This window comes from Ovis aries, chromosome 1 (genome assembly GCF_016772045.2).
Source record: "Ovis aries strain OAR_USU_Benz2616 breed Rambouillet chromosome 1, ARS-UI_Ramb_v3.0, whole genome shotgun sequence".
Classification (NCBI taxonomy): Eukaryota; Metazoa; Chordata; class Mammalia; order Artiodactyla; family Bovidae; genus Ovis; species Ovis aries.
The window spans coordinates 262,356,485-262,379,711 of NC_056054.1; the positions used below are offsets into that span (position 1 = coordinate 262,356,485).

Below are 23,227 nucleotides of genomic sequence, written 5' to 3' on the forward strand. Positions count from 1 at the left end.
TTTCCCACTGCAGTGTACCACCTGGGCTGATGGAAAACACTGGGGTGAAGCAAGAGATCTAAAGTAGGGGATTTCAAGTCAAATTCCATCTGAAATGTAAATCCTAGATGTACATTCGTGAGTCATCCCAGATAGGACGCCTCAGAGAGTGAAAGGGTGAGAACAGGGAGTTTGCAGTTTTGGGAGCCTCCCAGATGATTATATACAAATTTAAGAACCACTGGTCTAAGACCACCATATAGGACTGTTAGCAGCAGAGTACAGACCTGATGAGTAGTGGTTTCCTAGGTATTGTTACAAGATGTCCTCTCGTGCTGAGGCTGAAAAAACTTGAGAAGGAAGGCGAGTGGAAAGGCAAAGTCAGCTTCCTGGACAGAGAAATTGAGATTTCAGATGCTTCACAGGTGGAAAAGGAAATCAGTGAAGGTAAGTGTCTCATGATTGTTCTTCATGCCTATTTGGATATCTGGTCAACCAGGTGAAATAGATGGGGTCTGCCTGTCACTGTCCCCACTCTCCCCTTTCTAGGCTTGTTCTGGTCCCTCAGGAACCTTCCCTTCCCTCCATCAGGCCCCCAGCTCTCTTGTATTTTCTCTCTCTTTTTTTTTTTTTTTTTACTCTCATTAAGACCAGTGCTTTGGACAGAATCTGACCTCAGTAATTTATTACTTAGTATGTAAGTATGTATCTGAGCATAATGTGAATTTTGAAGCTTGTCTTCAAATATGGAGTATTTGTCCTTTATTCAAAGGCCTCCCCGCTCCACAGATCTAATGTCAAGGTGTGGGGCCAGGGGACACCTTCACCTGTTAACAGCTTTCCAAAATGCTGGCTGGAACACCACTGAATCCTGTTCAGAACTGGAAGTCTTTTTCTTCCAAGAGTGGGATGCATGTGCTTGAATAATCCCCAGCTTAGAATAATATATGGCAGGTCTCAGTAAATGCACACCACAGAGATTACTGTATCCATCTGAAACATCTGAAAAGAGAAAATTGATGTAGATAGGGACAAAGTAGGGATACACTTAGTTGCTGCTGAGAGCGAGTGAGATGAGTAAGCAATTTTCCCTTATTGACTTTAATTTCTTCCTAGTGTGTCACATAATTAAGTTCTAGTCATTTGGGGAAGATACAAAAAATGGTATGAACTGATATCCAGCAATAGGAAAGAATGGATTTGACTCTATAAAAGTGGAAGCACTAACTACCATTTACTGGCTGTTGTGCAAAAATTAAATAATGTTATCATGAAGATGTTGTTATGTGTTTGTTGGGATTAGGTTGCCTGCAGAAAACGCAAAATTAGTGTGTATCAGTTAGTCTTTGGTGTGTAACAAAACAATCTCAAAACTTAATGGCTTGGAACAGTTTATTTCCTGTGATTCAAAGATCAGCTGGGCAGTTGTTTTCCTCTAGGATGATTTGTCTGGGGCCAAGAGTCTAGGATGACCTCAGGTACCAACCCAGTCCTCGACTGGAATGACCAGACCTTCCCATGGTCTGACAGTAGCCTGTCCCCCCAGGTGACTGGGTTGGGTTTTTTTTAACATGTTGGAAGAAGGGTTCCAAGTACCAAGAGACCTGAGTTCAAATCTCTGATGTGTAAGCACCTTTCAGTGTCTACTGGAATACATTTTGTAACAACCTGTTACCCAAAGAAATTAATGCATTCAAGCCCAATTTCAAGAAGCAAATTCTCTTGATGGGAGAAGTGGCATTCTTTCTATAAAGTGGCATCCATATGGAGATGGGAAGGAGTATAGAAGCCATTTGTGCAAGCAAATTACTAACACAGTGGTTTAAACAATGTCAGTTTTATGTCTCTCAGAGCTGATGTAAGGGTTCCCAGGTTATGAACCCAGACTCCTGTCTCATTCCTACACTCTGTGTGGCCTCTGCTCCCAAGGCCCCCTCATCATTCAGTCAAGTGCCTATTCCTGCCAGCTAGTCATTGGCAAAGGACCTATCCCTGTCTTAAGCATATTTCTGGAAGTTGCACATAGCATCTTCACATCTATCCCAAGGGCCAGACGGTTTTATATGACCGCATCTCTGGGAAATGGATTTGGGGTGGGGGGCGGGGGGCGGAATTAGCAGATTGCGCTACATATACCATTGTTACTATTATTTCCTTCTACATTCTTGACTGATATAAAGCATACCAAAAAGACATTTTGGATGTACAAAGTGGTCAAGTGGTATTAGCTAAAAGTTTGATGAAAGAAATTCTTATCTTGAAATTTTCATTATTAAGGAGGAAGGGACAGAATTAAATCTCTTAATGGAATATCAACAGCTAATGCTCAGCTTGCCTGAAACAAGCATGTACCACCACCCGTAGCTTTCCAGGTCATGTTTTAGGAGTCACCATTTTTTAAAATTTCTTTTCATTTTACCTCTTTGTTAAGTTCCTAGTATATCAATGGGAGGAATTTAGGTGTGGCACCAGGAAGAACTTACCTGCTCTGGCAGGTTAAGACTGGTTCAGTTGGGTGTCACCTACAGAGGTGTTCTCGCTAGTTCTCTCTGCAGACTATTCTGGCCACTGGCAATGCAAATACGGGATTATCCTTTGATGTCCCTTTTTGTTTCAGAGAAATGAATCTGCTCCAAACATGCCTTACCGTTGAATCCCAGCAGGTGGGTTTTGCCTTCAGAGGATTCACTGTAATGAGATATTCCATCCCAAGCTCTATTCCGTTTTCCTTTTTCCTCTTCTCTAGCCCAGATTGCCATCGCTGGCGAAGGCATGGGGATCAGTCATGAGCTGATTAGTCTGGAGGTCAGCTCCCCTCACGTCCCAGATCTGACCCTGATAGACCTTCCTGGCATCACCAGGGTTGCTGTGGGCAACCAGCCACACGACATTGAATATCAGGTGAAACTTCAGGCCCCATCCTGGCCCAGGTCTTGTGGGGGAGAGGCTGCATTAGAGCATCAGTGAGTCCAGGACCAAGCTTGAGGAGTGGGTATGGGGAGGTGGGGAATTTGAAGCATGCATTGGTCGAAATTACTCCACCAAGTTGGATGGAAGCTTCTGTGGGAAGAGGCAAAGTTGGGAAAGCATTTTATTTGTGTTTTATTCAGTGACTTATTTTTGGTTATAGTTACACTCTATGCCATATCTAAATTGGCATGCATTAGGAAGGGGTTTTATGTGGGAAGAGGGAGCATTAGGAGCAAATATTCCTGTATCAGTGAATCTCACCCTGTGGATTAAAGATTTAGAGAATAGTCAAGCATTTCTTTTGGCATCTTATTTTTCATTGTGACCTTCAGATTTGAGGTCTTGGGAAATGATTTGCGAGTTAAAATCTCACAGTGTTCCCTCAGAAAATGTAGTTTTTCTGCATTTCTCTGTGTTTGCTTCTTGGAAGAAATACCTCTGGGACTTGGAAGGCCTGAAGCAAGTCAGGACCTGTCTCAGCTCTCATACCCTCTCATTTTCTTACAGATCAAGTCTCTCATCAGGAAGTATATCCTTAGGCAGGAGACCATCAACTTGGTGGTGGTCCCTGCTAACGTGGACATCGCCACCACAGAGGCGCTGCGCATGGCTCAGGATGTGGATCCCCAAGGAGATAGGACCATAGGTAAGAAGAGTGAAATTGTTAGTCACTCAGTCATGTCTGACTTTGTGTGGCCCCATGGACTGTAGCTCTCCTAGCTTCTATGTCCTTGGGATTTCCCAGGCGAGAGTACTGGAATGGATTGCTATTCCCTTCTCCAGGGGATCTCCCTGACCCAGGGATTGAACCCGTGTGTCCTCCATCTCCTGCATTGCAGGCAGATTCTTTACTGCCTGAGCCACCAGGGAAGAATCTGAAAATGGTAGATGGCTTGACAGTGGAAGACCATCTCTTAAATCCAGTGGGTGTTTCTTGGTACACATGAGTGGGGACCTACACCCAGCGGATGAGAACCATTCAAGAACCATTGAGGCCAGATGACTCTTGGGCCACAGCTGACTCTTATTGGCCATGGGTTGACCCATAATCCTTGTTTATCTGCTGATAAGAGGTGTTGTGGGTTCAGGGGTGGGGCAGAAAGTAGTTATATCAGTTGACAATGCATTTTATGTAGAGTAACCCATGTGTCCCAGAAAGATGAGGGGATACACAGGATGTGAGGTATCCATACAGTGGGATAGTTCTGTGCTGTGCTTAGTCGCTAAGTCATGTCTGACTGTTTGCGATCCCATGGGCTATAGCCCGCCAGGCTCCTCTGCCCATGGGGATTCTCCAGGCAAGAATACGGGAGTGTGTTGCCATGCCCTCCTCCAGGGGAATCTTCCCAACCCAGGTCGAACCCAGGTCGAACCCAGGTCTCCCATATTGCAGGCAGATTCTTAACCATCTGAGCCACCAGGGAAGCCCACAGTGGGACAGTATCCAACCTTAAAAAGGAGGGACATCCTGACACCTGCTACAATGAGGATGTACCTTGAAGACATTGTGCTCAATGACATAAGCCAGTGCCAAAGGACAAATACTGCATGACCTCAATCATATGAGGGACCTAGTGTGGTCAGGTTCATGGACAGGAAGGGGGGGAAGGGAGAAATAGGAGTTAGTGTTTGGCGGTTACAGAGTCTCAGCTGGGGAAGATGAAAAGGTTTTGAAGATGAATAGTGGTCAAGGGTGCCCAACAACGTGAAAGTGTTTCATGCACCTGAAATGTGCGTGTAAAAATGGTTTAAGTGTTATGTTTGAAAAAATGCATTTGGCTGTAAATAGCAGAGAGCCTGAGGGCAGTGGCTGAAACAAACAGCAATTTATTTTCACACCTAAGAAGAAGCCTGGGCAGAGGCTGCTCACCTGTGTACCAGAGATGCTGTCAGTCCCTTCTGCATTCTGCTCCACCATCCTTAGCTGCAGGTTCTCATTCTTTGCTTGTCCTGCTGCCCATCCTGCCTGGGATGAGAATCTCTCAGCCAGGGCTGCAGCTACAAGTGGGCACAGTAAACCTCAGAGTTAATCTTGGGCTGGACAACCGCACAGTGCCACACATGCAGATGGGTCCATGCTCAGTGCAGTGTTGTGATGATGCCATCTTGCAATACTTGTTTAAACAGGTGTTCTGCATTTTTATTTTGCAGTGGGTCCTGCAAATGACCTAGCTGACCTGGTCAGACCCTTATTTTCCCAAGTGTGAGCCAGGCCCCACCTGCACCAATATTAACTGAAGAATTTTTAGAAATGCAAGTCCCTTGATCCCACCGAATCTGCTGAACCAGAATCTCTGGAGCAGGGCCTTAAGGTGGCTTAGATGCACAGGGAAGTTTGAGACCCATTGCATGAGAATGAACTCCTTTGCTGAACAGGAGGAACATAATGGGCCATTACATGCTGCTATCTCTCTGGCGTGAGAGCCAAGATCTGGGTGAAGTGAACTTAAGGAGCACATAGGGGCTGAGCCTTGCACCTTCACTTGGTGAGCTGCATTGTGGAAGCAAGCCTGGGGCCAGGGGACCTCGCTGCCCAGGAGGGGAGCTGACCTTGCTCCTCACCCTGCGAAGATGTGAACATTCTATAACCAGAGTCTCTGGGTCGCAGGAATCTTGACAAAGCCCGATCTGGTGGACAAAGGCACGGAAGACAAGGTTGTGGACGTGGTGAGAAACCTGGTCTTCCACCTGAAGAAGGGCTACATGATCGTCAAGTGCCGCGGCCAGCAGGAGATCCAGCATCGGCTGAGCCTGGACAAGGCCCTACAGAGAGAGCGGATATTCTTCGAGGATCACACACATTTCAGGTATGTGCATGGAGCTTTCCCAGGGAGAACCAAAATTAAGGACCTCCTTCCTCACAGGAGAAATGCATGCTGTCCAAGATTGGCTGTTGAGAGTATCCCTGTGTGTCTGTTCCTTTACGGTGGCCACGGGGAATCTGCCTGGAAGGGTAAAGGAGGAATTCACAAAGTAGGCAAAGAATAAATCTAAAACTTCGGAAGAAGGCGGAGACTTTTTGCAATAACTTATTATAGTTCTGGAAACAGAATATGAACGTAAGTATAACAGGATGGAAACAAAGTGGAAAACCCAGAAATAGACTCAAGTACGTACATTTGGTCTGTAATAAATGTGGCACTTCAAATTCCTGGGCTTTGTCAGTTTCATTATCAATCAGTAGCACTGAAATAATTATTTAATAGTTGGGAAAAGTTAAACATGTCCTTACTTAACATGGGATACCAAAATAAATATCAGTGGAAGTTTAAAATTAAGTACAAAGAAAGTACCACTTCGCAGAAGAAAATATAGGCGGAGAATTAATAATCCCAGGATAAAGGCCTTTCTAACCCTGATGCCAAAAATGAAAATTTTTTTAAAAAGGATGATACTGATAAACTGGTTATTTTGAAATAATGAGAAGGTGTAGAGTTGGTGGGAAAGGAGGGGTGTGGGCTTGCATCTCCGCTACCAATAGCGCGTGCTGAGATCACACAGGTGTCCCTAAGGCTGAGTTCCGTTTCTAGGAATTCCACACAGGCAAGTAATCCGAGATGTGTTCAGTAATGTCCCCTAAAGCGTGTTCAGCACAGATTTGTTTTCAATTGTGAAGACTGTGGAATGTACATGTTGAAAATCATGAGATTTGTATGGTCAAACCAGAATAAGAGATCACAGGGCTAGCAACCATTATAGTGCTGTGCCAAGGAGATGCCAATAAAAAGATCCTTCCAAGATGTTGAGAAAAAAGGGACACATTCACTGAGATCCCTTGTGTGTGCACATGTGTATGTGGGGGGAGACACATGTCCTTTGTAAACATTATCATATTGGATGTTCCCAGAAGCTTGCAGAGACATATAATTCAGAAGAGATCCTTGCAGTCCTATGTTCATAGCAGCGTTATTCACAATTCTAAAACAAACAAACAAAAAAAAAAAAACATGGAAGCAAGCTGAGTGACCACTGATAGATAAACACAGTGTTTATCCAAAATGGATTTAAAAACTTCCATCCACACAGTGGAATAGTATTTGGCCTTAGAAAGGAAGAAAATTCTAGCACTTGCTATAACACGGCTGTACCCCGAGGGCACTATGCTCAGTGAAATAAGCCAGTCATGAAAAGACAAACACTGTGTAATTCCTCTTATACAAGGTCCCTAAAGGGGTCAAAACATAGAGACAGGACCTGGGGGAGGGGTTGGGGAGCTGCTTAATGGAAACAGAGTTTCAGGTGGGGAAGATGAGCTGTTTCTGGAGGTAGATGGTGGTGAAGGTTACACATCAATGTAATTGTACTTAATACCGCTGAATGTGTGCCTACAGGCCTCCCAAGTGGCACTCACCACTTGTGAGTAAAGAACTCACTTGCCAGTGCAGGAGATGCAGGTTTGATCCCTGGGTCAGGAAGATCCCCTGGAGGAGGGCATGGCAACCCACTCTAGTATTCCCACCTGGAGAATCCCATGGACAGAGGAGCCTGGTTGGGCTACCTTCCATGGGGTTACAAAGAGTCAGATATAACTGAAGTGACTTAGCTCACACATGTGCACTTACAAATTATTAAAGTGGTGAATTTTATGTATATTTTCCCACAATTAAAAAATTCGACAGGTACAGAAGCTAAAACTTAGGTATGAGTGTCCTCTTGCAAAGATATGTGTGAACTCATGTTTCCTGGCTGCCCTTCATCTTAAAAAGTCCTTTAACATGTGGAAAACTGTGTAGTAACTCACTCTACAAACACATATTTGGAAAGAGTGAGAGGAAGGCTTGGTCTCCTTCCCCAAGCAGCTCATGGTTTCAGTTGTCATTTTGGAGAAGTGTGGGTCCCCCAGTTCAGGCTTCATCCATCCACCTGTGTAAATATCTGTCAATATATGTTCATGAAGCCCAATACCAATATGCACTGCGTATTCAGAAGGGTATGTGCATGTTATGGAAACATACCTCTAGGTGATATGTGAACTTTTATAAAGACCATTTGTAGTCAGGTGTCATAAGACACATTTACTTTATCAGCTGGAAGGGATCATTCTATACCATTTCCGAAATATGCAACGTTACAAAAATTCAGTCGTGATTCTGTGTGGTCCAGTTGCAGGACATGCCGTCCAGTGGGAAGTAACTGCACTTGCTTTGGCTTTCCCCAGCAACAGAGAGCCAACCTGCGTTTCCTGGCTAGACCCAGGTGGACAGGAACATTGTCTTCTCTTGCAGGGACCTTCTGGAGGAAGGGAGGGCCACTATCCCCTGCCTGGCAGAAAGACTCACGAATGAACTCATCATGCACATTTGTGTAAGTGCACACAGAGCTGAGTAGAGTCTTGCATGTGCAAAGCTAACCCATGTCGACACACATGGATCACCTGGACATCTTGTGAAGATGTGGGCTCAGATTCAGGGGGCGTGGATGTGGCCTGGGATGCTCCCACGGGTGTGGCTATTGCCTGTCAGAGGATCACGTGCTGAGTGGGATGCTGATAAACTACCCACCCGGCCTAATTAAACATGAGCGTCTTGCAGGCGCTGGCCTAACCCTAGCCCTTCCCCATCGCCAACCACAGCTCGTTCCCTGTTCATATTTATGTCTTTCTGTTGTTTTTCTCAGAAAACTCTGCCCCTGTTGGAAAATCAAATAAAGGAGACTCACCAGAGAATAACAGAGGAGTTACAGAAGTATGGCAAGGACATCCCAGAAGAAGAAAGTGAGAAAATGTTCTCTCTGATAGAGGTGAGTACTGCCAGTGGCACCAAGCTGGGGAGCCATACATCACTGTCCACAGGGATTATGGGTGTCACGCTCATCCATCTTCACTTCCCTAAAGCTGATCCAAACTTGTTCTGCCCACTTAGCACCAAAACTGGCCCGGAGTTAGAAAGCGGGCAGGGAGTGGTGGACCACCCCATGCGTGCCACTGGCTCTTCCTCAAGTGCGTCCCTCACTGGGGACCCCCCAGGCAGTGAGGGGAGTTTGGGGTTCTGTGCAGCCCAGGCTTCTTCTCTCCTGTCCTCCCACCTGACCTGAGAGACAGCACAGAGGGACTCATCCATGCACACGACTGCCAAACTACCTTGCTCAGTTTAGAATGTCTCTGCTGATTCTTTTTTCCTTCTTGGCAGAAAATTGATACATTTAATAAAGAGATCATCTCAACAATAGAAGGGGAGGAACTCGTGGGGCAGTATGACTCCCGACTGTTTACCAAAGTACGAGCCGAATTCTGCAAATGGAGTGCTGTGGTTGAGAAAAATTTCGAAAAAGGTGAGTCTGAGGCATCATGGTAAACGCGTCAAGTTGAGCTGAGGCCAAGGCTGGGGGAGGTGGGTGATGGCGGTGGTCAAGGACGGCCAGAGTAAGGACTTGGTAGCGTGAAAGCCACATGTGCTCTTTCAAGTCCCTGAACTCTGGCCAGCAAGCATCAGGTTCAGGTTTCAGAGGACACCTGGAGAGAAGATGCAGATTCAATGGCCCACGCCAATCACGACTCTTAGAATAGTCAGTTTCCCCTCAACAGTGAGCAGGTGAGCCTGCGACGTATGTCATGCCCTTTGTGTTCCCAGTGGTGCTGCCCCTGAAATAAGCCAGTGGTTAATCCACTGAGGCCTTGACACCTGGCGTGTCCTGTGATGGATCTTCTGGTCACTGTTTCGCTGCCCAGTCATCCGGTGCTGTAGTCATCTGTAGCCTGCCAGGCTCTTCGGTCCATGGGATTTCCCAGGCAAGACTAATGGAATGGGTTGCCATTTCCTCCTCCAGGGGACCCTCCCAACCCAGGGATCAAACCCGTGTCTCCAGGTTGGCAGGTGGATTCTTCACCACTGTGCTACCTGGGACGCCCTTACGGCTGCAGTGTTGGAAAGAAAATACAACAGCATCTTGCATCATCACATCCTCCGGAGTCAGAAAATGTGATCTGAACTTTATTATTTTTTTTTACTATTTTAAGAACCCTAAACTAAATCATATATTGACCAATGAGAAAACTGTAGCAGCTGAGGGAACTTTCAATTGGCTTTTATTCCAACAATCTGATGGTGGAGGGGGGCAGTAGGCGATGGTGGTGGTTTCATGATTTATTTAAACTGAGCAGAGGTTCAGATTGACAGTCCTCCTTGGCTTTGAATAATGAACAGGGGGAGAGAAATCAAGGGAGTTTCTACTTAATTCAGAGGCCGCACCTTTATTCCCTGGCAGAGGGCACAGAGGGCGGTGTAGGATGTGAACCTTAGGGACCAAAGTCCAGGACACTCATTCCTGGGGTGCTCGCTTGTCACGTGTCCGCAGTCTTTGTGCCACTTGTTGCTAGTGCTCAGTTGCTTGGTCGTGTCCGACTCTGCAACCCCATGGACTGCAATACACCAGGCTCCTCTGTCCTTCGCAATCTCCCAGAGTTTGCGCAAACTCGTGTCCACTGAGTCTGTGATGCCACCCAGCCAGCTCGTCCTCTGTCACCCCCTGGTGCCGCTTACAGAAGCCAAGTCCTTGAGCAGAGAGTTGTACACCTGCTGTGCAGTCTGTTCTTATGTCGGGGAGGGGGAGCACCATGCTAACCCCTTTCAAAGAAAACACCAGTCTTTGGCTTCCGGAAGCTCCCTCATGGCATTGCCTAGCCAGGTTTTTACGGAAACAGTGCTTATGGCAGACAGCCTGTGAGAAAAATGGCTCATTTTTTAAAATGATAAATTCCTCCCAACAAATGATCAGTTCCATATCACTGAGTGTCCAAAAGTAAGAATTAATTTGGACCCCTAATGCACCTCCTATCCAAAAATAAACTCAAAATGGATCAAAAACCAAAGTGTACAAGCCAAAACTATAAAACTCTTAGAAGAAAGCATAGGTTTAAAACTTTGTGCCCTTGGGATTAGGTAGCGGTCTCTTTACCTAGGACACCTGAAGCAGAAGCAACACAGGGAAAAAATGATATGCTGGATTTCATCAAAATTTAAAACTTGTGTGCATATCAAAAAACACTATCCAGGAGCACGATCAAGAAAGTGAAGACATTCCTCAGAATTGGAGAAAGTATTTAAAAATCATGTATATGATAAGGGTCTAGTCTCTATAGGACTTCACTTCCCAGGTGGTGCTAGTGGTAAAGAACCTGCCTGGCAATGCAAGAGACCTAAAAGCTGTGGGTTTGATCCCTGGTTCTGGAAGATCCCCTGGAGAAGGAAATGGCAACCCACTTCAGTATTCTTGCCTGGAAAATCCCCTAGAGAGGAGCCTGGTGGGCTATAGTCCATAGAGTCACAAAGAGCTGGACACAACTAAAGTGACTTAGTACTCACTCACTAGTATTTGCAATATGTAAAGAACTCTTACAGCTCAACAACAAGAAGAGAAATAACTCAATTTAAAGGTGGACAAAGGGTTGGAATAGACATTCCACAAAAAAAAAAGAAAAAAGATACAGGTATAGCTAATAAGATTGTCTTCCCAGTGGCTCAGTGGTAAAGAATATGCCTGCCAATGCAGGAGACATGAGTTTCCTCCCTGGGTTGGGAAGATCCAGTGGAGGAGAAATGGCAGCCCACTCCAGACAGTGTCCAACCCTGGACAGAGGAGCCTCGGGGGCTGCAGTCCATGACGTGGCGAAGAGTCAGACACAACTGAGGACGCACACACACATGGCTAATAAGCACGTGACAAGATGCACAATATTGTTAGCCATCAGAAATGCAAGTTAAATCCCATCTCACACGTACTAGAGTGGCTCTTATGCTAAGTGGAAGAAGTGAGACACAAAAGGCCACAGGACGTACAATTCCATTTACATGAAATGCTCAAAACAGGCAAGTCCATAGAAATAGAAAGTGGATTAGTGGTCTCAGGGGCTGGGTGGAGGGAATGGGGAGTGAGTGCTGATGGGGCTCCCTGGGGTGGTGGAAATGCTTGAGAATCAGATAGTGGTGATGTTTGCACCACTTTGTGAATATACTAAATGTATACTTTAATAATGGTGAATTTATGGCATGCCAATTAAATCTTAATTTTTTAAAATGCCTTTCAGAAAGTATCTCCTGACCAAAAGAGAGTAACCGGGCTACTATCCCGGGTTAGTTCTTCAAAAAGAAGGAAACTTAGTCCTTCTGAATCATCCTCTCCCCACCCCATGAAGGAGGTTCTTCACACCCTAGTTTGTTTAGAGTAAAAAGAATTCTAAGAATATAGAAAAAAATTAAGTGCTTTATGTGGTAAACAGTGATAACATATCACATTAATAATCCAACTGTATTATCCCTCTGGTTTATAAATACGTTTTACTGCTGCTGTAACCTGGGAATATATGCTGAATCACTGACTTCAACTGGCGTTATGATCATTTCTTTATTTTTTTTAAGTGAGTCCACCTCAAGCGGCACATGGGATCCTAGTTCCCCGGCCAGGGATCAAACCCTCGCCCCCTGCACTATGCCCACAGGGCCCTAACCACCAGGAAAGTCCCCATTTCTATTTTTTAAAGTGTCTGCAGGTCATAGTATTCTATGATATAATTTTCTTTACAAAATCAAATTTGATTTCCCAAATTTCCTACTCAAGTTACCTTTTCCCGAATATGTCTTGGGACTTCCCCAGTGGTCCAGTGGTTAAGACTGGAGTCCAGTGAACCAGGGGGCCCTGGTTCAGTTCCTGGTCAAGGAACTAAGATCCCACGTGCTGTGGTGTGCAGCCAAAATTTTTTTAAAATTCTGTCTTAGTAAGTTTCTGCATTTGCTAGTTTTCAGTGTCCTTCCCTGGCTTTACACGTGCCATCTTGAGATGACTAAGGACAGTTATCTGAAAATCTGTTTCTTTATTGCAATCCTTGCATCTTTTTCAATTTGAAAATCAGATTTGATTTTTTTTGTCTTGCTCCTCTGTATTTTTAGGAAGGTCAGGATGCTGCTGTGTTCAGCCAGCAAGGTTATTTCTGCAAAATAATTCAGAGCTATCCTTTCCTTCTGTAGGTCATGAAGCCATACGTAAAGAAATAAAGCAATTTGAAAATCGGTATCGTGGCAGAGAGTTGCCAGGGTTTGTGAATTACAAGACATTTGAGATCATCATAAAAAAGCAGGTCATAGTTCTGGAAGAGCCTGCTGTGGACATGCTGCACACGGTGACAGGTGGGTTCTTGGTTTTACTTTAGGCATTTTATCAATATTTCTAGGACAGGGTCAAACACCCTGCTGGGGTGTTTTCCAACACAAGCAACCCAACCAGTCTTCTCCAGACTCTAATGGGTGTCCAACAATTCATTCCCCTTGTGACACTAACTGCCTGGAGTTTGCACAGGGCTCAAACTGTGCAAAGCTCAGCTCACAAGACCTGCCTCTGGATGGCAGCTCCGTTCTGAAACTCCTGTATTGCTGAGTGACCAGCTATAAGTCACAGTGCCCACCACCCACTCCTGGGGTTCCATACTCAGCTGGAACAGCTCACAGAACTCAGGAGCATGCTCTACTTTACTGGTTTGCTATAAAGGATTTGCTTACCTTTACCAGTTTATTAGTGGCGTTTCCCGGGTGGCTCAGTGGTAAGGAATCTGCCTGCCAATGCAGGAGCTGCAAAAGACACAGGGCTTCCATCTCAGGGTCGGGAAGGTCGCCTGGAGAAGGGAATGGCAACCCACTCCAGTATTCTTGCCTGGAGAATCCCATGGGCAGAGGATCCTGGCAGAGTACAGTCCTGGGGTCACAAAGAATGGGACAAGACTGAGTGAGCACACGCACGCACCAGTTTCCTGGTGTTGGATATGAAAGACTGCAAGTTTGCAACGAAAGTTTGCAAATGAACGATATGCATAATGCGTGATGTGGGCGGGTCACAGATGCTTCTGTCAGAGGAGTGGTGAGGGCGGGACTACCCTTTTGGCATGTGGTCATGTTCACCAGCCTGGCTATCTTTGAGCCCAGTCATTAGGGTTTTTATGAAGGTATAATCAATTATACAGCTTCCCTGGTGGCTCGGATGGCAGAGTCTGCTTGCAATGAGGGTGACCTGGGTTCGATCCCAGCATTGGGAAGATCCCCTTGAGAAGGGAATGGCAACCCATTTCAGTATTCCTGACTGAAGAATTCCATGGACAGAGGAGCCCCGAGGGCTACAGTCCGTGGGGTCACAAAGAGTCAGACATAACTGAGCTATCAACACACACACCCACACCCACACACATAAAATCAATTATCCCATGGAAGCATAATCAATTTTTAATCCAATCTCCAGCCTGTCCCCTAGCCCCTAGAAGTTGGGGAGAAGGCGGAAGCTGGGTTGGAAGTTCCAGGCTTCTAATCAAAGGCTTGGTCTTTTGGTGACCAGCCCCATCATGAAGCTGTCTAGTGCCACCTCGTTAGAACAAGTGATGCAAAAAAAAAAAAAAAGAAAAAAAAGAACAAGCGATGCTCCTGTAACCCAGGATATTCTAAAGGGTTTAGGAGCTCTGTTTTAGGAACTAGGGACAAGAACCAGATGTATGTTTCTTATCATACCTCACCTCCCTCTACTCCACCACTTTGCATACTTCACAATCTCAAAACACTATTGTTTATTCGAAATCTCTGAGAAGTAAGGTTAACTAAACAGCTGTACACGATGGGAGTGGGCTGAGCCTCTAAAGTGCGGCATAAACCTGAGACGGTGTCCCTGTGGTCACGTGCCAATTGCAAGCCACATCGGCACTCCAGAGGAGAGGCACAGTCCCTCACAGTACTCACCACCCCTTCTCCTCGAGGATCTTCACTTCCTGGATTCCTATTTACTGCTCTGAGCTTACTGCATCTCTTCTCTGTCGTCTCCTTGGCCGACACCCTCCTCACTCAGGCTTCAACTGTGTCTCATTTTAGCATCGAGTCATAATCTTGAGGATCCGTGAACTCGTAGGGGTGAAGGGAGGACAGCCTTTGCACAGTTGATAAGACATGTATTTCTTCTTTTTTTACTTTGACCTTTTATTTATTTTTCGCCTCTCAGGGTCTTCCTTGCTGTGCACAGTCTTTCTCAGTTGCGGCAAGCGGGGGCTCCTCTCTGGTTGCCGTGAATGGGCTTCTCATTTCGGTGGCTTCTCTAGTTGAGGAGCGCGGGCTCAAGGGCCTGTGGGCTTCTGTAGGTGCAGCACGTGGGCTCAGTAAGCGGCTCGTGGGCCCTAGTGGTTGTGGTGTATAGGTTTAATTTCTCCTCAGCTTGTGGGATCTTCCTGGACCAGGGATCGAACTTGCGTCCCCTGCGTTGGCAGGCAGACTCTTGTGCACTGAGCCACCAGGGCAGTGCAAGTGGCTTCCCTGGTGTTTCTAGTTCAATTTTATCTTCGGGCTTAATAACTATAAACCCAAATCTGCAATTGTGTCTTGTTGATCAATTGTGCATTCTTCCTTCAGTCCTGAAGAAAATTCTTGTGTAATATGTCAAGGCTTTCTGAAAATTCTTCAGAAAATGTTAAAAAGTCTATATATTTATATACCTATTTCTGTTTAGAAAAATATGATATGTAGCCAAAAATGTGATATGTATGCTATGATTTCCAAGCATAGCAGCCAGTGGTTAGCACTGGTCTAGTGGTTAGGACCGGAGAAGGCAATGGCACCCCACTCCAGTACTCTTGCCTGGAAAATCCCATGGACGGAGGAGCCTGGTAGTCTGCAGTCCATGGGGTCGCTGAGAGTCGGACACGACTGAGCGACTTCACTTTCACTTTTCACTTTCATGCATTGGAGAAGGAAAGGGCACCCCACTCCAGTGTTCTTGCCTGGAGAATCCCAGGGACAGTGGAGCCTGGTGGGCTGCCATCTGTGGGGTCACACAGAGTCAGACACGACTGAAGCGACTTAGCAGCAGCAGCAGTAGTGGTTAGGACTCTGCACTTCCACTACAGGGGTGAGGATTCACTTCCTGGTCAGTGAACTAAGATCCCACATGCCTCACAGTGTGGCCAAAATAAAATTTCCAAGCATAAAGATACTGTACATCACACTAAGATAACATTCTGTGAGGAAGTCAAGTGGAAATATGAGTTTCAAAAATAAAATGAAATAATGTAAGTTTTCTGATTGAAATGAGTTTGTTCACCTATTGCTTTCAAATGGATAACAGAGCTATTTTGATTCCATTGATGTATTTTAAAAAGCGATGTGTTTTACTATAAATATTAATATATTTATAATAACAGAAATTGCATTCTTTGCAACTATTTATACTTGGGATGAAAATATAAACATCAGATAAATATTTCAGGGGACATTTAGATGTTTAAAATTCCTCCAGGATGTTTTTGAGTAAAAAAGCACACCTTCTTTCTTCAGAAAGAAAGAGAAGATTGGGGGTGGGGAAGAGGGAGGCAGGGAACTGTTTCTGCTGTTTTATCCTCTTATATTTTGCAGTTTATGAAGTCATGGGTCCTTCCAGCAAGACTGGACTTCTCTCTCTTTCTTTCACCAGATATAATCCGGAATACCTTCACAGAAGTTTCAGGAAAACACTTTAGTGAATTTTTCAACCTCCACCGAACTGCCAAGGTAAAACTGACCATTAAGTTACTTTAAAAAAAAAAAAAAAATGTAGGCCTGACACTAGAAAATAGATTTCTTAGATTAAGACTATTCAACCTTTATTAGTCAAGATCAATAATGAATTTAAGATATGAGCAGTGATGTCTCGTTAAAGGCAGTAAGAGGGAAAGAAAGAGAAAGAATTCAGAAGGAAAATATTTAGTCACAGGAACAGAGGAAAGCCATAGTAAGTGTGGAACCCTGTTACAGCTGAAGAGAATGATACTGACTCTGGAAACTCATCGAGGAAACCAAATAGGACAGACTCGTCCAATCTAGGAACAGGGGCCCCCCCTTGTCCTGGCTTGGGCTGCATAGCTAATACCACTGCAGACACTGAATATTTCTCATAGTCCAGGAGACTGGAATCCCAGATGGAGGTGCTGGTGGCCTTCTCATTGGCGTCTTCACGAGACAGAAGGCCGGGGGCAGAGGTAGAGAGAGAGCTCCCTGGGGTCTCTTCTCAGAGGGACACTAACCCATTTGTGGGGACCCCACCCTCATGACCTAATTACCTCCCAAAGACCCCCATCTCCAAATGCCATCCTGTTGAGGATTAGGCTTTCAATGTACAAATCTGGTGGGGACACCAACCTTAGCCCCAGCACCCAGCAGAGATGGGAAGACTGGCTCTGCCTTTTGCAAGCCAGAGGTCTTGGGGCTTCTTAACCTGCCTGGACCTCTGATTCCTCATCTACAGACTAGGACTAAGAGTGCCCTCTTATTCAGAAGGAACACAGAGAAGAAGATTTAGGACCACACTTGGCATCACACTCTTCCATTCAGTGAAGCCAGGGGGTCCAGGTAACTTTGTGTGTGAAGAGTCCCCTCTTTGACTTTCTGGCAGCCAGTTCCTCTAAACTCCAGGAACATGAAATATGTGGAATTTGACTGATGGAATCTGGCTCCCATCTTATCCCTGTGAGCTCTCTGGTAGAAAAATATTTCTCCTCCTCAGATGGAAAAGTCTGTAAAAGGGAAAAGGAAAAAAGCTGGATATCAGGCCTGAGAACAGAGCCCATGCAGGTTCCCAGGCCCTGGGGATGCAAGGTCTGGTCATCTGTGTGGCTCAGGCTTCCTGGGAAATTCTGACCCTCAGCCAGAATGGGAAGTCCCACTCCCTGCCCAGAGAAGCTATTGTGGGGACAGAGGCTGCTCCAAAGCCACCAGCTCTTTTCTAGATGGCACCTGCTCCGGGTGGCCTTTGCAGTGGAGCTATCTTCCTGTGACCCAGTGATTTGTTTCTAGATGGAAATTCTGTTGTGTTTCTCTTTTGCTATAGTCCAAAATTGAAGACATTCGGTTAGAACAAGAAAATGAAGCTGAGAAATCCATCCGACTACATTTCCAAATGGAGCAGTTGGTCTACTGCCAGGACCAGGTGTACCGACGTGCTTTGCAACAGGTCAGAGAGAAGGAGGCAGAAGAAGAAAAGAAAAAAAAATCAAACCATTATTACCAATCTGAGGACTCAGAGCCCTCCACAGCTGAGATCTTTCAACACCTGATGGCGTACCACCAGGTGAGTCTGCTAGTCTTGGGACAGTGCTTCTCATCCATTCTCTGTCTCTGAGAATGAAGAGCCTGTCTGTTCAGTCTTGTCTCTGTAAGGGAACCACCAGCCCCATCTTTCAGCCCTTGGTAAGCTTCTGTAGGAGCAATTCAATCAGACATGAGAAGGTTGTTACTTAGAGCCGTTTGCATCTGGTTTGGGCTGGCTGCGTGGCCCCAGTCGAGTTATTTAACCTCTCTGAGCCTTAGCTTTCCTCTCTAAAAGGAGGCAAAATGGCTACCTCCTCCCAGGGTTCTTGTGAATATTCAGCAGGAGGAGTGTAGAAGGCAGTGACCTCTGGCCCTTGGAGAAGCTGCTGCTCATAGAGACTTGTACTTTGATTGCTACCCTACATTTTGGGCTTCCCAGGTGACGCTAGTGGTAAAGAACCCACCTGCCATTGCAGGAGATGTAAGAGACGTGGGTTCAATGCCTGGGTCAGGAAGATATCCTGGAGGAGGGCATGGCAACCTATTCTAGAATTCTTTCCTGGAGAATCCCACGGACAGGGGAGCCTGGCAGGCTGCAGTTCATAGGGTTTCACAAGAGTTGGACGTGACTGAGCAATGCAGCACATGCACCTTACGTTTCAAATAACTTGAGGGTCCATCTAATTCATCTGGGGAAGGATGTGTAACTCAGAGCCCGGGGGGATGTGAAAGTCTGGACAGGAAGACAAATGGCAACCTCCTGGTTTACCAGATGTCTCCATCACTTTAGGCAGAGTTTCCCACACCAACCATGCTCACCCATCTCCAGGACCTTCCGGAGATGCAGATGTGGTGGGGTGGGGGCAGGTCTGAGATGGGGCACAATTCTGCATGACTGACGGGCTCCCAGAGGATGCCATGCTGCTGGATGGGGATACACTCTGAGCAACAAAGCTCAAACGGTCAGACTCTGCAGACCTTGGGATGTGCACGGGTGTGTGTGAAGCCAGTAAAGGGCAAGGCGAGGGCAGCCCTGTGCCCCCTTGGTTTCTCCTGCAGCCAAGCTCACCCCCCAGTGCTGCCTGGCAGAACCTTTGAGAGTGAGCAATACACACACACACACATACACACATATTAAAGCCTCCACCTGATTGGGTGAGGCCCACCCACATTCTTGAGGATGATCTTGTTTACTTATTTAAAATTGACTGACTGGAGCTATTAACCACATCTACAAAATATCTCCACAGAGATACCTAGATGAGAGTTCCATTGAATAAGTGGGTCTACAACCCAGTCAAGCTGACACATGAAACTGACCATTATATCTGGGGAAAGGCTAGGGCTTGTTTTATATCGATAAGTATAAACAAAGGAACTGGCTTATACAATTATGGAGGCTGGCTCATCAAGTCCAAGGTAGGTAGGACAAGCCATGCAGAAAGCCAGGCAGGTGCCGGATCTGCAGACCACAAGCCAAAGTCCTTCCTCAGAATTTCTACCTGCAGTGGAGGAGTTGACACCTTTGTGCCTTTAAATTTCCTATCAAAGAACATCAGGGAATGTTCCTTCTTAAATATCCTTTTGGGGAGTCTCAGAAGTGTTTTCAAGTTCTCTTTGTGTAGGTGGTACACACACCTGGAGTTGATTCCTTCTTCTTTTCTCATCTTGTACCTGCTATCAATGAGACTTTTCTTCCACGACATCGCGTTTGTTGATTTCTGCATGTTGTCTTACATTTGTTAACCATGCTGATTCTCTTAAACTGTCTGTGGTGGGTTTACATGTTTCTCCTGAGTTTTGCCAACAAACACTCATCCCTCTGCAGACAGTGGTGGCTTCACACTCCCCCTGATCTTTCCAGTTTTTATACCTCAAACTTTTCTTGCCCCATCTGGTGGTCCCTTCAGTGCAACTTGAAACCACAGTAGACCAGCAGACAGCCTTGCCCTGTCCTGACTTTAATGAGAACTCCCTACTTTTCCTATCAAGTATGATCCTCACTGGCTAAAGTCAAGGCGTTAGCAGGGCTGGGTGCCTTCTGGAGGGTCTAGAGGGAGAATCTCTTTCTTTGCCTAGTCCAGCAGCAACAAAGGAAATTAGTCAAGTAAAGCAAATTAATATCGGGTTGGCCAAAAAATTCATTTGGGTGTCTGCCTTTTTTCATTTATGTGATTCCATTTATTCTTTGGATAAATTTTTTTAATAGACCAAAAGGAAGCAGAGGACATGGGTGAGGTGGGAAGGGGGTATTGTCTCAGGAAGGACTCCCTCAGGAAGAGGGAGAAAGGAAAGTTGAAAGTGACTTCCAGCATGCTTAGAACTTTGGAGGGGCTCCCTTCTGTGGCTTTTGATAGCCCACCTCCTTTTATGCTAAATAATTTCAGCCTTGATTTAAAACAAAAAAAGAGGTTATAGAATCTTTTAGGGAGAGTTGTAAATAATTTTAAAATGTAGGGTTTTTTTAAAATTTATTTTTAATTGGAGGATAATTGCTTACAATGTCATGTTGATTTCTGCCAGACAACAAGAATCATCTGTAAATACACACATGTCCCCTCCCTCTTCAACCTCCCTCCCATTCCCTCACCCCCATCCTGCCCTCTAGGTCGTCACAGAGTATGGAGTTGAGCTCCATGTATTATATAGCAGCTTTCCATTAGCTATCTATTTTACACATGGTAATGCATATGTTTAAATGCTGCTCTCAATTCCTCCCACCCACAGACTCTGTCCACAAGCCTGTCCTCTGTACTTTTGTACTCCACGCATTTACCTTCCTAGGGCACGTTTTGCCCTCTTCCGTCAGAAGTAACCCTTTAGTGGTCCGGAGAGGCTGGCGGGAGCCCAGAGTCGGGGTTGGTCCCTAGCCTGGTGCTGCCCAGACCACAGAGGATGACCATGCACCCATTGGGTCTGCCGGGGTGCCGTGGTGAAGTCAGGGTGTCCTGGCTGCCACGGCCCCTCACCCTCGTGTGAACTGTGCCTTCCTTCCTCGCAGGAAGTCAGCACCCGCATCTCCAGCCACATCCCCTTGATCATCCAGTTCTTCGTGCTCCGGACGTATGGGGAGCAGCTCAAGAAGAGCATGCTGCAGCTGCTGCAGGACAAGGACCAGTACGACTGGCTGCTGAAGGAGCGCACCGACACCAGAGACAAGAGGAAGTTCCTGAAGGAGCGGCTGGAGCGGCTGTCCCGCGCTCGGCAGCGGCTCGCCAAGTTCCCGGGCTGAACCCGCCCCCCCGTCCAGCCCCGGGTCTCCAGGGAGCAGACCACCACCGACAGCTCCCCTGACGGCCTCATGCCCTTAGCTGCCCGCTTCACAGATGCTTCAGTGGTCAGCCTGCAGCCGGGGTCTCTGCTGTCTCTCAGTGGATAAGCACACTGGCTTTAAACAGCAGGTGATTTCATTCGATGCTTCACGCCCACCCTGCCCCATCCCTGAACTCTCTCCACCCCTCTGTCAGTGATCCCCACACAGCGCTGTAGAAGGGTCATTCCAATGACTGTAATAGCCTTTCACACCCCATGTGTTCGGAACATGAGTGCCACATTTGTGAATGCACACAGAAGCCTATTCCTTCAATTTGTAATACCGTTCTTTCTACCAGACATTTCTCTGACACTTTCTTTTCTAATGTTTATTTATTTTATGGTTATGTTGCTCGCACTGGGTCTTCATTGCTGCACTTGGGGTTCCTCTGATTGTGGCGAGTGAGGGCTGCTCTGCAGCCGTGCTGTGTGGGCTTCTTACGGCTGTGGCTTCTCAACTGTGGTGGCTTCTCTTGTGCACGGGCTCCAGGGCACGTGGGCTCAGTAGTTGCGGTGCATGGGCTTCATTGCTCCTAGGCATATGGGATCTTCCCAGATCAGGGATCAAACCTGTGTCTCCTGCGTTGGCAGGTGGATTCTTATCCACTGTGCCATCAGGAAGCCCTCTCTGACACCTTCTTTATTTGGGAGACGTTTGAAAATGACAGCAGGTGGGAATCTGTGGAGCAATCAGTGGACACTAAGGCTGCCGTCTGTACTGGGTCAGGTCAGAAGGAATGGTTGAGCAAAAGAACGTGGTGGGTTATTTATAAGAGGCTAGAAGGGAAATGGGGAATAAAGTTAAAAAAAATGGGACAGAAGGTGAAGCAATTGGCATTTTTGTTTATAATGTATGCTGACCAAGCATCCAGGCTGCTTAATTGCTGGCCACCTAGTGTGGAGCTGAAAGGTGAAAGCCTAAGTCGAGAGAGGTCACTGCCCACCCAGGAGGATTTTACAGCAGATGCTGTTCTGGTCTGGGAGGTGAGAAGGCAGAATATTAACCACGTGTTATCCTGAAGGAGCAGTACGGGTCCTGACTGGCCTCCTTGGACTAGGCAGCCATGGGGACATGCTGACACCCAGCCAGAAAGGGAATGGCTGCCTCATGAGCTGTCCATTCACTCCCAGGCCAAGCTAGACAACAGCTTGTTGGAAGAGGTGGACTAGCTGCACTGTCCCTTCCCATCCAGCCCCTGCCCCACCCCACCCCTGGCCCCTTCTGACACTCAGGATTCCACAATCCTCAAAGCATGGGACAATATAAGAATTTCTGTACGAGATTATTGTATGGGCTCTGAAATTACTGCAGGTGGTGACTGCAGTCATGAAGTTAAAGGATGGTTGCTCCTTGGAGGAAAAGATATGACCAACCTAGACAGCATTTTAAAAAGCAGAGACATTACTTTGCTGACAAAGGTCCGTATAGTCAAAGCTATGGTTTTTCCAGTAGTCACATATGGATGTGAGAGCTGGACCACAGAGAAGGCAGAGAGTCGAAGAACTGATGCTTTTGAGCTGTGGTGTTGGGGAAGGCTCTTGAAGAGTCCCTTGGACAGCAAGGAGACCAAACCAGTCAATCCTAAAGGATATCAGTCCTGAATATTCATTGGAAGGGCTGATGCTGAAGCTGAAGCTCCAATACTTTGGCCACCTGATTGGAAGAGCTAACTCATTAGAAAAGACCCTGATGCTGGGAAAGATTGAAGGGAGGAGGAGAAGGGGACAACAGAGGATGACATAGTTGGATGATATCACTGACTCAATGGACATGAGTTTGAGCAGGCTCCAAGAGACGGTGGGGGACAGGGAGGCCTGGTGTGCTGCACTCCATGACACGACTGAGCAACTGAACAAATGTACCTGAAGGGATGCTCTGAGACTTGGAGCTGCTGCCCCCTCCTGGCTGGCTGAGTAACTGCTCCAGTATCAGGCATCCCATAGAATCTGCC

At 46.4% G+C, this 23,227-nt stretch overlaps 1 protein-coding gene across 1 annotated transcript in view; it reads left to right on the top strand.

Annotated features, from left to right (window-relative positions):
* The window catches only part of MX1 (MX dynamin like GTPase 1), a gene marked incomplete at its 5' end in the record, with an annotated part of 34,696 nt that extends 13,121 nt beyond the window's left edge, over positions 1-21,575 (top strand). The window contains 11 exon segments of the mRNA NM_001009753.1: positions 289-426; positions 2,726-2,880; positions 3,457-3,595; positions 5,558-5,756; positions 8,175-8,253; positions 8,566-8,688; positions 9,078-9,219; positions 12,909-13,067; positions 16,372-16,448; positions 17,764-18,003; positions 20,965-21,575. Of these exon segments, the coding sequence (NP_001009753.1) occupies positions 289-426; positions 2,726-2,880; positions 3,457-3,595; positions 5,558-5,756; positions 8,175-8,253; positions 8,566-8,688; positions 9,078-9,219; positions 12,909-13,067; positions 16,372-16,448; positions 17,764-18,003; positions 20,965-21,195 (1,682 nt within the window). The 3' untranslated portion in view covers positions 21,196-21,575.
* Between the last annotated feature and the right edge of the window lie 1,652 nt (positions 21,576-23,227).